The sequence below is a fragment of the Polypterus senegalus genome, chromosome 1 (assembly GCF_016835505.1).
Source record: "Polypterus senegalus isolate Bchr_013 chromosome 1, ASM1683550v1, whole genome shotgun sequence".
NCBI lineage: Eukaryota > Metazoa > Chordata > Cladistia > Polypteriformes > Polypteridae > Polypterus > Polypterus senegalus.
In genome coordinates, this window is record NC_053154.1 from 40,515,726 (window position 1) to 40,527,996 (window position 12,271).

General features: G+C 34.6%; 1 protein-coding gene across 1 annotated transcript in view; it reads left to right on the plus strand.

The window, feature by feature from the left end:
- The window catches only part of ipo4 (importin 4), a 162,391-nt gene that overhangs the window by 32,843 nt on the left and 117,277 nt on the right, over window positions 1-12,271 (plus strand). The window contains exons 4-8 of the mRNA XM_039747609.1: window positions 507-548; window positions 3,532-3,661; window positions 6,285-6,464; window positions 7,792-7,857; window positions 11,847-11,948. Of these exons, the coding sequence (XP_039603543.1) occupies window positions 507-548; window positions 3,532-3,661; window positions 6,285-6,464; window positions 7,792-7,857; window positions 11,847-11,948 (520 nt within the window). The remainder of the gene's footprint in view (window positions 1-506; window positions 549-3,531; window positions 3,662-6,284; window positions 6,465-7,791; window positions 7,858-11,846; window positions 11,949-12,271) is intronic.

Sequence of the window (12,271 nt, forward strand, 5' to 3'; positions counted from 1 at the left end):
AAGAACAGTCCAGGTTGTAAATACAAAAAAGGTGCTTTGACTAAGTATTAAGTTACAGGGTCTAAATTGTATCAGTGTGATATTTCAGGGTTTTTTTTATTATTATTTTTAATAAGTTTGCAAAAATTCCTGAAATCTTGTTTTAGTTTTGTCACTCTTGGATATTTATTGTTGTTTGATGAGGGAAAAAATGTATTTAAATGATTTTACCATAAGGCTGCAACCTAACAAAATAATCTTGGAAGGCTGTGTATATTGATACTGATAAAAAAATCATTTTATAGACTGATGTCCAGTTATCATAATCCTCAATATTTGATTTCCTTTTTCAGTAAATAAGATTAAGTGGTGCCCAGTCTACTGTTGTTTCCTGGCTTGTGCCAGGTTCTGACTGGATAGGCTCTGTCTCCTGCTACCCTGAATTCAGTTATACAGGATATGGAAATGTTTGATTAATACATAAAAAAAAGCTTATAATTGCTCTTTTTTTTTCTCTACCAATGTAGCATGAAACCACTTATTTTGCAGGCCCTCCGGCATGAAACTGAGTGAGTAGTTAACTTCTTATATTTCACATCTGAAAAGTATTTGTTTGTGAAAATTGTCCACTTACCATTTTTGGAATACAATACTTTTCTTAGGATTTGAATACTGAGTTCTATTTTCTTTTGAAGTATATTACTGGTTATATTAATATATTATGAGTTTTATGTCTTGATTATCAATCAATGAAGCTGAACCTTTTGCCCAATTGAATGATACATTAATCAAATATTTAAACAATATATTCACTATTATATGTCAGTTTGTAAATTCATCAGTTACATATCACTCTCTCTGTCACAGTCATTTGAAATAGTTAATGCACCTCATGAAATGTTTTTTCTTTTTTAACATCCATGGGCATATCAAGATTTGATCTTCATTTAAACCGTATCTTTAGATAAAGACAATGATAACAATGAAAATGTGACTTTTCAAGAATTTATTCAATGACAAATGAACAGATAAGCAATTTTTGTCTGTGGAAATAGTTACCCTCTTTGCTCTAATATCTTGTATTGCCCCCTTAAGTAGGCATTTCGAATAACTGTCTACTAGTCCCTAACATCGACTGGGAGAAAGTTTTTTCCAGTCCTCCACGCAGAATTCTTTAAGCTTGAGGGGCGTCTTATGTGCAAAGCCCATTTCAAACCATCCTGCATCTAGGCATTGATTAGGCCATTACACAACCCTCAATTTCTTTCTTTTCAGCTTTTCCTTAGCGGATTTACTGGAATGTTTATGGTCTTTGTTATGTTGCAAGGTCCATTTTCGGTTGAGCTCTAGTCATCTGACAGATGGTCTCAAATAATCCTCAAGGACCCTCTGGCATAAGGAAAAATTCATAGTGAATTCTGTGATGGTGAGATGCTTAGATCCTGATGGTGCAAAGTAGCCACATTTCCATACTATGCATTACTATGCAAACAGTTGTTTGAAATCTTATCCACTTGTAAATTATCTTCCAGACAGTGGAATGGTTGGTTTCCAATTGTTTGGATGTTTTTAAATTCCTTCTCAAACTCCCAGGCATATGTAACCTTTTTTATGAAGGCTGTAGAAAGCTCTTTTGATCTAGTCATGGTGATAACACACACTTCAGCAACAAAGTACAAATGAAACTAAATGCATGAGGTTTATATAAGACCTTAAATTTCTATTCTATCAAATGATGTTCTGATCATGTGAGTGGTGCAGTTGATTCTGGTTTTAGCTTTGAATTAGTGTTAAATGTAGGTGTGTACTTACTTTGAACCCCATGCGAAATAGTCATTATGCTTATTTAAATTGTACAGTGGACTACAAAATGTAAGTCTGGTATTTTTTGTGTTATATCACCGCCATGTATTATAGATATTGTTTAACTGAAGATCAAATCTTGATATGTCCGTATATGTTAAAAGTGAGTTGTACTCATTTCTCGTGTTTGTCTAATTTATAAAGATGTACACTACTGGTCAAAAGTTTTAGATCACCTCAGTTTTTCCATCTTTTCTTCAAATGTAATCAGTTGAAAAGCAATGAATTACCAAAAAATGGTGAAAAGAGAAATATTACATTGCCAGACGGTTAAATTTATAGTTTAGGTAATCAAAAACTGAAAAAGGAAATATCAGAATATACAAATGGGCCATCTTCAGGGACAAACTAATAGGTTGCAACCTACAGATGTTATGCAGCATTTAAAGTAAATTAAATTTTGCAAGTTGAAGCAAATAATTTGCACAGTTGTCTCAACTTCTGTTGATTACTTAAAAACCCTCAGTCTTAAAGCAGAGCTGGAACAGACTGTTACTGCACCCTCTGAAGCACTCTTTGGATACTATTCCTGTGATAATGGCAAGAAAACAGTAATTAATAAAAGGAATGAGATAACCACATCATTAGACTTAGAAGTGTAGGCCTTTCAGAAGGGTTAAAGAAATTGCAAAAAAATAATCAAAGTGTCAGTTATTATGGTGTCCTACACAATCAAAAGGCAATTGGACACTGGAAGAAACTTTTAATAGGAAGAGATCTGGCAGAGCCAAAGTCACAACCTAATCAGAAGAGGGTCACCAGCTTGTGTGATAGGCGCCTTACAGCACAACAGCTTGAAGCACAGCTTAACAGAGGTCAAGAAAAGCAATTGTCAGTTTCTACTGTGAAGAGAAGACTTTGTGCTGCAGGTATGACAGGACGAATAGCAGTAAAAGGCCATTCCTTAAAGTACAAAACAGGGCCTTGACGTTCTGGCTGTGGACTACTGCAGACTTGAAGAAAGTCTTATGGACTGATGAATCAAAATTTGAAACATGGAGGAGGAAGTGTGATGGCCTGGGGTTCTTTTGCTGGAGGCAGAGTTGATGACTTGCATAGAGTGACTGGCATCTGAATCAAAAGGGTTACCACGGTTTGGCTGTTATATCAGCAAAAGGTGGCTACTTTGATGAATCAAAAATTTGAATAACATTTTGTACACTTAATGATTTCCTTGACTTATTTTTTTATTTGTCATTGTTTGTTTGTTCTATGCCTTAATGTGATGAAACATTAAATCATTAAACTGTGTACATTTCTATAAAAACTGAAAAACTGAGGTGTTCTAAAACTTTTGACCAGCAGTGTATAAATAAAATAGAGAGGGAGAGAAATCTGTTTGGGCTGGTGTGGCTCTGAAATATAATATTGCTTTGTCCAAGATTGGTTTCATCTTTGTATTAAGTATTGGTGGGAGAGCCCCTTTCCCATGCAATCCTGAATTGGATTAAACTAGTTTAAAAATATTATTTTTTTCATTATTTTGATTTTGTACATTATAAGAAATAGAAAATAGGGTCTAAATATCTTATAAATTTAAATTAAAATAAATTGCTTGTCACTATTAATTTCTTTACTTGAATAACTTAATGCTCTAGCATTATTAACCCATTTTGTTGTGCTGCCATTCAACATTCATAATATGCACCAATTTGTTTGGTCTTACAACATAATTTGATCCCTTTTTAGGCACAAAGTTCATCATTCACTGTCCCAACTGGTTGCCACAATGATGAAGCATGAGAGTCCAGATCGGTGGCCTGACCTTCTCAGTTTCCTAAACACACTGATCAAAAGCAGCAATCCACAAGAGCGACAAGTTAGTTTCCCAATACAGATATTAGCCTTTCAAATGTGTAACTAATCATTTTTACTTGGCTTTGACTAATTTTTATAATTGGGCCAAAAAGTAGCTTTAAGGATGCAAGGAGCTCAGATGCATGTTTACCATCTTCCACAGAGTAAAACTAGCCTCTAAATTGGTTCTAAAATTAGAATTTCTGGGAAATATACAGATAATTTATTGTACAAATAATTTAAGTTGGGTGGCATGGTGGGTAGCGCTGCTGCCTACCAGTTAGGAGACCCGGGTTCGCTTCCCGGGTCCTCCCTGCGTGGAGTTTGTATGTTCTCCCCGTGTCTGTGTGGGTTTCCTCTGGGTGCTCCGGTTTCCTCCCACAGTCCAAAAACATGCAGGTTAGGTGCATTGGCGATCCTAAATTGTCCCTAGTGTGTGATTGGGGTGTGGGTGTGGGTGTGTGTGTGTGTGTGTGTGTGCCCTGCGGTGGGCTAGCGCCCTTCCCAAGATTTGTTCCTGCCTTGTGCCCTCTGTTGGCTGGGATTAGCTCCAGCAGACCCCCTTGACCCTGTGTTAGGATATACTGTAGCGGGTTGGATAATGGATGGATGGATAATTTAAGTTTAGCCTCATATTTTATTTCTCTCACCTTTTTAAATTATTAATATATGTATTGTAGTACCCCACAGAAGGATATCAAACACTTTTCAGATTATACACTGTTCATGTTTCCAAATGAATAAAACAACATTTACTGCAGCCCTGAATTCTATACTGTATAGAGCGATGTTGACATATAGATAAGTATATATTAATACTGAGCAAAAGTCATAGTCATCCTAGAGATTTTTTATATATACATTTTGTCTTAGATGTTTTATTTTTTTTCTTCTGCATTAGTGTATTACTAGAAAAGATCAGAATTAAGATATAAATGTTCATTTTTCAAAACAGTAGATGTTACAGAGAATTTTTTATATTTAATTAAAGCAAGTAAACTATTAAGTAGCAAAACACATTTCAAATAGAAACTTGATGATTTTGTAGGCCTGTAGCCTGCTTCATGATTAAACAAAGATGATAAAATGGGTGCTGATCATCATAAGGAGTTAATTGAACCAAACCGATGAACTAAAATAGAAACTGGTATTGAACAAATTAAACTGGATGAACAGCAACCAAACTAAAAGGAGAGGGTTTAGTAGATGTAACAAGCCAAGAGACTTGCCTACACACACAAAAGCACAAGGACTGGGGGTGCTGAACAATGACACCAAATGCTCTGGACTGTTAAATCAAAGTTTTACAATTTTGGCTGAAACTGGAGGTAGCTCTTCTGTAGAAGAACAGGAGAGCACTACATGGATAAATGCCAGCAACTAACAGTGAAGCTTGGCGGAGTTCCTGCAGGTTTGAGGATGTATTTTTGTAAAAGGAGTTGGTGATCTAGTCAGTTACTGGAATTCTCAGTGTTGAGAAGTAGAACCAAACACATGGTATCATCAGGGAGGCATTTGATCTTCATTTTGCAGTTGAACCATGACCCCAGAAAGCCAGCTAGTTTTCTAAAGAACTATCTTTGGCAAAAAGAAGTTCAAGGATTTTTGTAAGTGATGGTATATCCTCTACAAATCCTTGATCTCAACCACATTTTTTTTGTTTTTTCTCTTTCTCCATATCATAATTCATTATGTAAAGAACAAGACTACATACACAGGTAATGATACAAGTTACATAGTCATTTAGAAATTTCTAAATTGTTTTGCTCTGCAGGTTTTAGACCTGGGCAGTTCAGTTTCCGCCTAATTTGTATATCTAGCTGTCACACTGTGGCTTTCCTGGGGACACTTACCCTCTTGCAGTCTCTAGCAGCCACATCTTCTTTGGACAACAGATATTTAGACTGGGGCCCCCAGTTGCTTTTTTTCCTGTCGGCAGTCACCAACCTATGTGCTCCTTTTGGCTGTGAAACATTTCAGACTTGCTATTCCACTGGGGACATGGTAGGGTTCTCATGGGCTTGGCCCAAGCTTTTGATTTATTTATTAAAGAAATCATTTGTTACTGAGGTTGAAGAGCATTATGGAAAGAACTGGGATACTTCATATGCTACGTATGTAAAGGTCATTGTTAAACCTAGTTTTCTAGTGTAGCCTGAATCTGAGATCTGCTTTCCTATGTTTTGGGCCTCAAGTAAATTTTGACTTCAAGGGCAAGAGAGAAAAAAAAACTCACTCACTCTCTGAATAGCTGCTTCCAGATGCTGCCATCTCAGTGAAAATACAATAGTTCTCCATTAACTAACAGAAGCAGCATTAAATTTACAGTAATGAAACTGCTTTCCCATCTGAAAATGACACAGCAACATAAAATACTTTTGAAATACTTCATGTTCATCAATGATTTTGTCATGTTTTTATAAGTTCACTTTAAGGGTATTCAGGCTTATATTAGACTATTTTCAGATTCATTGTGTGAGTAAGTGTATGTGCTCTGTTTTGTTTAGAATTGCTGACTAAAACAAAATGATGTATGCCTTCTGAACAATAAAAGTGATCTTATTTTTATGAAAGGTACTTAAACAGTTTTCACGTATTACTTGGAGCCTTCACCAGTTTGTGTCTGATGTTTGTTTACTTTATAGATTGGACTTCTAGTTCTCAGCAAAATATTGGATTCAAACCCAGAGCCTTTCAAACCCTATTTCAAAGATCTACTCAAGCTGTTTCATGTAACACTAGAGGATCGTGGGAATACAGCAGCAGTGTTCTATTCCGTTCAAGCTTTGACATCTATGGTTTCTTACATTGGCAGTGATGAACTGGTAAGTCAGGTGTAGAGTCATGTTTTCCTCAAATGAAACAGATGTAATTATTTAATGTTTTAAATAAAAGCATTTTCCTTATTAAAAATTAGATAAAAGCGGATTCTCTCCAGAGTTCTAGATTCAGATCCTGGTTTTAGTACCATGTGGACCTTGCAAGTTACCTCCATGCCCACATGCTTACTCTGGCTTTCTCCCACATTTTAAAGGTCTTCAGGTTATTGTCAGCTTTAAAATGAGCCAGTATAAATACATTTCAGGCAGTGATTAAGTGTGTTCTACAGTTTCCTAGGATTCAGTGTGTTCTGCAGCCCATTATGCCGTCTTGATAGTCACCATTCCTCCTGAACTTGGCATAGTATTTTCTGTATGAGAATTTAATGCAATCCAGATTATTTTAGGTTCTGTATTAGCTATAGTAGCCATTTATTGTTGATTGATTCAATTCAGTACATTTTTATGTGGTGGCCTTTTTAAAAGACCTGCTGAGAGCCCTCTACGATATGTTAAAAAAAAATGGATATGTTACATATTTAATAAAATAGTACAACTTCATATCCACCTCAATAAAAGGATAAGTGTCTGTGCGCCAGTCCTGTTGTTCCGACTCTGTTATTCCAATAGATGGTGCATCATAAACATTTACAGTAATAAAATGCATTGCATTTGTTTTTTAACAGATGGCTCATCACTAACATTAACACTGTTATAAATTTCATACCAAATGGCATATAACAGAGACTTATGCATTTTATTCCAATAGATGGCACACCAGAAACATTGTAGTAATGAATTTTGTGATGCACCATCTTTTGGAATTACAAATGCAATGCATTTTATTACTACATGCCATTACAATCGCAATACATGGTAAACTGCAAATGTTAATGTTGAGGTCTATATTCATTACTCAGATTTCAACCTGTCTTAAACAGGTAGTGCAGATAGTTAAAACATACTTTAATTGCACTTTAACAGCAATTATGATGAGCACGCCTGTAGGTTGTCTTCAAAAAATGTATCTGTATATTTCTCTTCATTAATTATGGACTTGTCACACTACCTAGAAAATTAAATTGCAAGCAAACAACCAACACAGAAAGCCATTGAAAAGACAAATATACTTATTTAAAGTTGTTCACATTATGCTGTTATGTGTAATATTATGAAACCTGGATTTAAGTTCATTACTGGAGTAAAATTTTTACAACAGTTGAATTTAAATGCACTTGATCTGTCAGAAATTAATTATACTTTTAATCACTGTTTACATTTTAACTTGAGGCATTTGTGGTATGAAGAAAATATGGCCTTTTTCTCCCTGCAGAACCTGATTCGATTATTGGTTCCTAAGCTGATTGCATCCATTAAGCATCTCATCCAAGCCAACCAGGTAATTCAAATTTGTTGATTTTTCAGACACTGTTGTGTTTAGCAGTTCTTGTTATCTTTGATATGTCTGTGTAGTGTAATAATGAATTGCATTGTGAACATTACCATTACAGTACTGTGCTTGAGTAAAAAAGCAATGGACTGCTTAAATTGTAATGTTTTGTGGCATTAAGACATAAATAAAATATGAAACATAATCAGAAACATAAAAACTGGCATCCTCATGAGTGAGTGTCGTTGAACATCAAACGACAGTAGCAATTTGATTCCATGTTTTCTTTGATCCCCCTAATGCATTTATCCTTCCCACCTCTGTGAATTGCATATTTCCACGTATTTATTATGTTTTTCACTTCACAAGCTAAAAATACCTCAGCATGAGTATTTCTACCATATCATTTTTAGAGCTTTTACCTGGTGTTTGCCATAAATGGGCTTAACGTGAAGAAGGACAAACAGCATGTAATTGCCTTTACTTCACTATTAACATTTAGACCTGTCTTACTCAACTAGAAGAATCCTAGCCCACCTCTTTTATGTCAGTGGGTAACTGATGTTATATACTATTTGAAATTAGAAAAAAAATCAAATTCTCATTTAGAGGATCTGTTCAAAACCTTCTTAATACCTGGCAGGATATTATTTTGGGGAAAAAGATTCCCTTCCCTCTTTTCTACTCTTAAACATTTTATTCTGGCTCTTGGCCTTCCTCTCTTTCTCATGAATTGAATTAGTTTTGTTAAATTTGACTTGCTTGTATGGAATGTTACTTGCTTTTAATAAATTCAATAAGTAGTAAAAAAAAAATAATAATTGTACACTGGTCTATCTTTTTCTAAGAGAACCTCCAAACATAGACCTACTGTAGTTAGTCTCCAAAACTTTATCTGTGCTTCTTTAAACACTGACATCATAGTGTGACATGGCCATTTGTTCTGATCTGTTTTGTCAAATGACTTGGTTTCAGTAGAAAATGAAAATGAAACATGTGCTCTCAAATTGTTATTTTACTTCTTTAAATTTTTTTTTTCATAAGCGAAAACATAATGCTCTTGGTAAAAACAAAAAGTAAGTGTGAATTACCTTAAATGCAAAACTAAGCAAACCACTAGCTTCATTAGCGCAGTCAGCAAAGTTAACCAGTCAAATAGCTAATCAGTAGGACACCACTGGATTTTTTAGTTGTTTCAGTGCAGGCGGGTGTATTACATCACTGAATAGTCTAAAGCTACTTTTAAAATGACCAGGTCGAAATGATCTACCTAAATTAATATATTTTTTTTATATATATATCTAGGATGTTTTTTTCTCACAATGTCACAATCGAAGTATGTTATATGTACGAATACGAATAATATATACGAAGTATATATTATTATGTAGTATATATAGTATAAGTATATATTTTATATATATATATATATATATTATATAATATAATATGAGTATACTTTATACATAAAATATATGTTGTTGTACCTTGCATAACTGAATAACCTTTATGGCACAATAACAATTCAATACATTTATGGTCACTACAGTATTTGAATTTAATAATCTTCATGTGGGAAAAGGCTGACTCGCATAAATAAGTAGAGCTGAATAATGCAGTCTAGGAGCTTTTGAATTCAGCCACATGAAAAATGACGGCTGTCCGATTAACTGTGATTTTAGTTCCCTTTCCTTTCTCTTTCTCAGATCGCTTTTCTGAAGGAAGTCATTTTCGTAGTTTTTATGAACAGTTCAAAAGTGCCTTTCAGCATTTTTCTTCTTTGGAATAGCAATGATAGATTGACAGATCAGACAAACGTACTTCGATTGTGACATTGTGAGAAAAAAACATCCTATTCCAATTCCACATCCAGCCCATACCCTCCCCCAATTTTTTTTTTCAATCCCTTCTTTAGTCGATATAAATTGGAAGGCTAATTAGATCACAGCCGAAGTTTTGCAGTAGCTCACGTGTTTGATCGTGTATGCGGGGTGATCTCAGACTGGCCGCCCTGTATGTCAATCAAGTTGCAAATGCCATAGGGAGGATATATGATAGACTAACGTTTAAAAGAATGCAGCGCAATCTACCGGCCGATCGCGATCAAAGCATTGGGCACCCCTGGTTTAAAGAGACTTCAGGAAAAACATATTTAATTTTGATGGTGTTGAGAGTATATAAAGCCATACACATTTTGAAATCAATAAGTCTGCTATTGTAAGACATACAGTCGTCAACTAAGAAAATGTAATTGCACAGTATTTCTAATTACTTATGAGCATTATTTTGGATTCTTGCACAGAACACCATTTATAAAGCTAATGTCCAGAAGAGTTCCAAGACCACATCTAAGAATACCCAGTCTCCTTATGCTACAGCTTTTACCAGATACACAAAGCCCAATATTTTGGTTGCTAATTGCTAGAATATTTTTCTCATTGGGCAAAGATTGAATTGGTGTCATTTTTCATTTTCACCAAAATGATTAAAAGTAAAAGACCAAGATGTCTCTGAGCCTCGAAGACCAGAACAAGTATTATTAGATTGTGATTAATATTGTTTTACAGATCGAGATGTGGATGCTGCATTCCAAAGATTCTGCTGTAGCAGTTTTATAGGGAATACCCGTATTTGTTTAAAATGAATTTTTAAGTGTCAGCATTTGGGGATGTTTGGCTCCAGGTTTGGTTTGTAGCAGCAGCTGAAGTCTCATTTTGCAATGTGATAAATGATTCTATCTGGGAAATAATTCCAGTGCTTGCCACCAGACTTGACTTTAACCCCCTTGTCAAGTACAGAAGTTGCAGTGTCATATTTTATTTTTAGTCTATGAACAGGGGGATAGGTCATCCATCTTTGAAATTTGGAGAGACAGCATCAGAAGGAGAGTGTTAGGCCATTTATTTATAAACTAGGCACAAAGTGATGTTTTTTACAGGATCTGGAAATGAAGAATGAAGAAAAAGCAATAATTCAAAATTATTTGTAAAAAACGTTCTGCCACTAAAATTTTAAAAGTAAAATTGTACTTCAGAGACTTTTGGTATCTAAATTTTTAAGTTATAACAAATATTTTTTTTATCTAAAGCAAAGTGTATATCAGTCTAGTAATAGCACTACTTAGAACCTGGAATGTATTAGCTAAGTTAACATACAAAATTTTACAGTCAGTTGCTTAGAGTGTAGTGTAGTGTGTACATCTTGCAATTCTAGAATGTTTTTCACATCCACAACCTTCTACATAAAAAAGGAATATATATATTTGCATATATTTTATAATTTCCAGGTTAAAAAAAGGAATATATACATTTACATATATTTTATAATTTCCAGGTTGGCACAATGAAAGGAAAACAGTTTCTGGCAGAATGCGTATTGACACAAGTGTTGCCAAAAATTAGAATTTTGAAAAGCTGAATGTCTTGAATAATTCTACATATATTGGGAAGAGAGTTAATATTTCATTCAAATACAGATTACAGTTATTGAATAATCAGTACAAATTTGTATTTCAGAATGATAAACTACCAGTGCATCTGTAGTTTAAGAAGCATTTTAGAATTGTGTTTCATCACATATTATACAGATTCATCATGACTTTCACAATTTTCAGTATGATTGTAAAATTCTTGTTAACCCTTTTTACTTAGTGTCAAGACAATTCTAAGGTCTGATTATGTCTTTGTTACTATCTAAATTGTATGTACAGCTAACCAATTTACATTTATTGTATAGTTTCATGATAAAAGTGCTTCCCATTTACTAATTCTGTAAGTGTCAGGAAGTCGTAATTAATTAATACTTTAATTTGGTTAATGTCCTCCAGGTAAATTACTGTCAAGCAACACATTGAACATAAGGCTACCAGGAATTCTTAACTCTGGTGTGGTGGAGGAGACATTAGGAAGAAGTCATTAGTGGTCTTTCGAATAAAACAAGACAACAGAACTTGATACTTATATTTTTTTTCTTTATACTTTATGTACTCCTTTTTATAGGACCAAGCCAGTGAGGCAATGGAGGTGTTTGACGAGATGATGGATAGTGAAGTGGCAATTATTGTACCACATTTGTCAATTATGGTTCATTTCTGCTTAGAAGTGAGTACGTTTCTTCCAGTATTTGCTTTCTTTCTGTTTATATTACACTATGTGATGGATTGCTGCCATGTCCAAGGTTCAGACTTGCACATGTTGCTGCTGGGAAAGGCTTGCGACTGCAAATGTGTGTTGCAATAAGTAGGTTTGGAAACCAAGTAAATAAATAATCTCTGACTAAGGCCAGTGTTACACTATACAACTTCCAATCAGACAGCATGTCACACCTAACTACAGTTGCTAGATCTCGGCCTCGAGGATGTCCGATTACTCAGCTAGGAATTGCAAGGGATGTCTGATTATATAAACCCTTCAATATCTTTCAG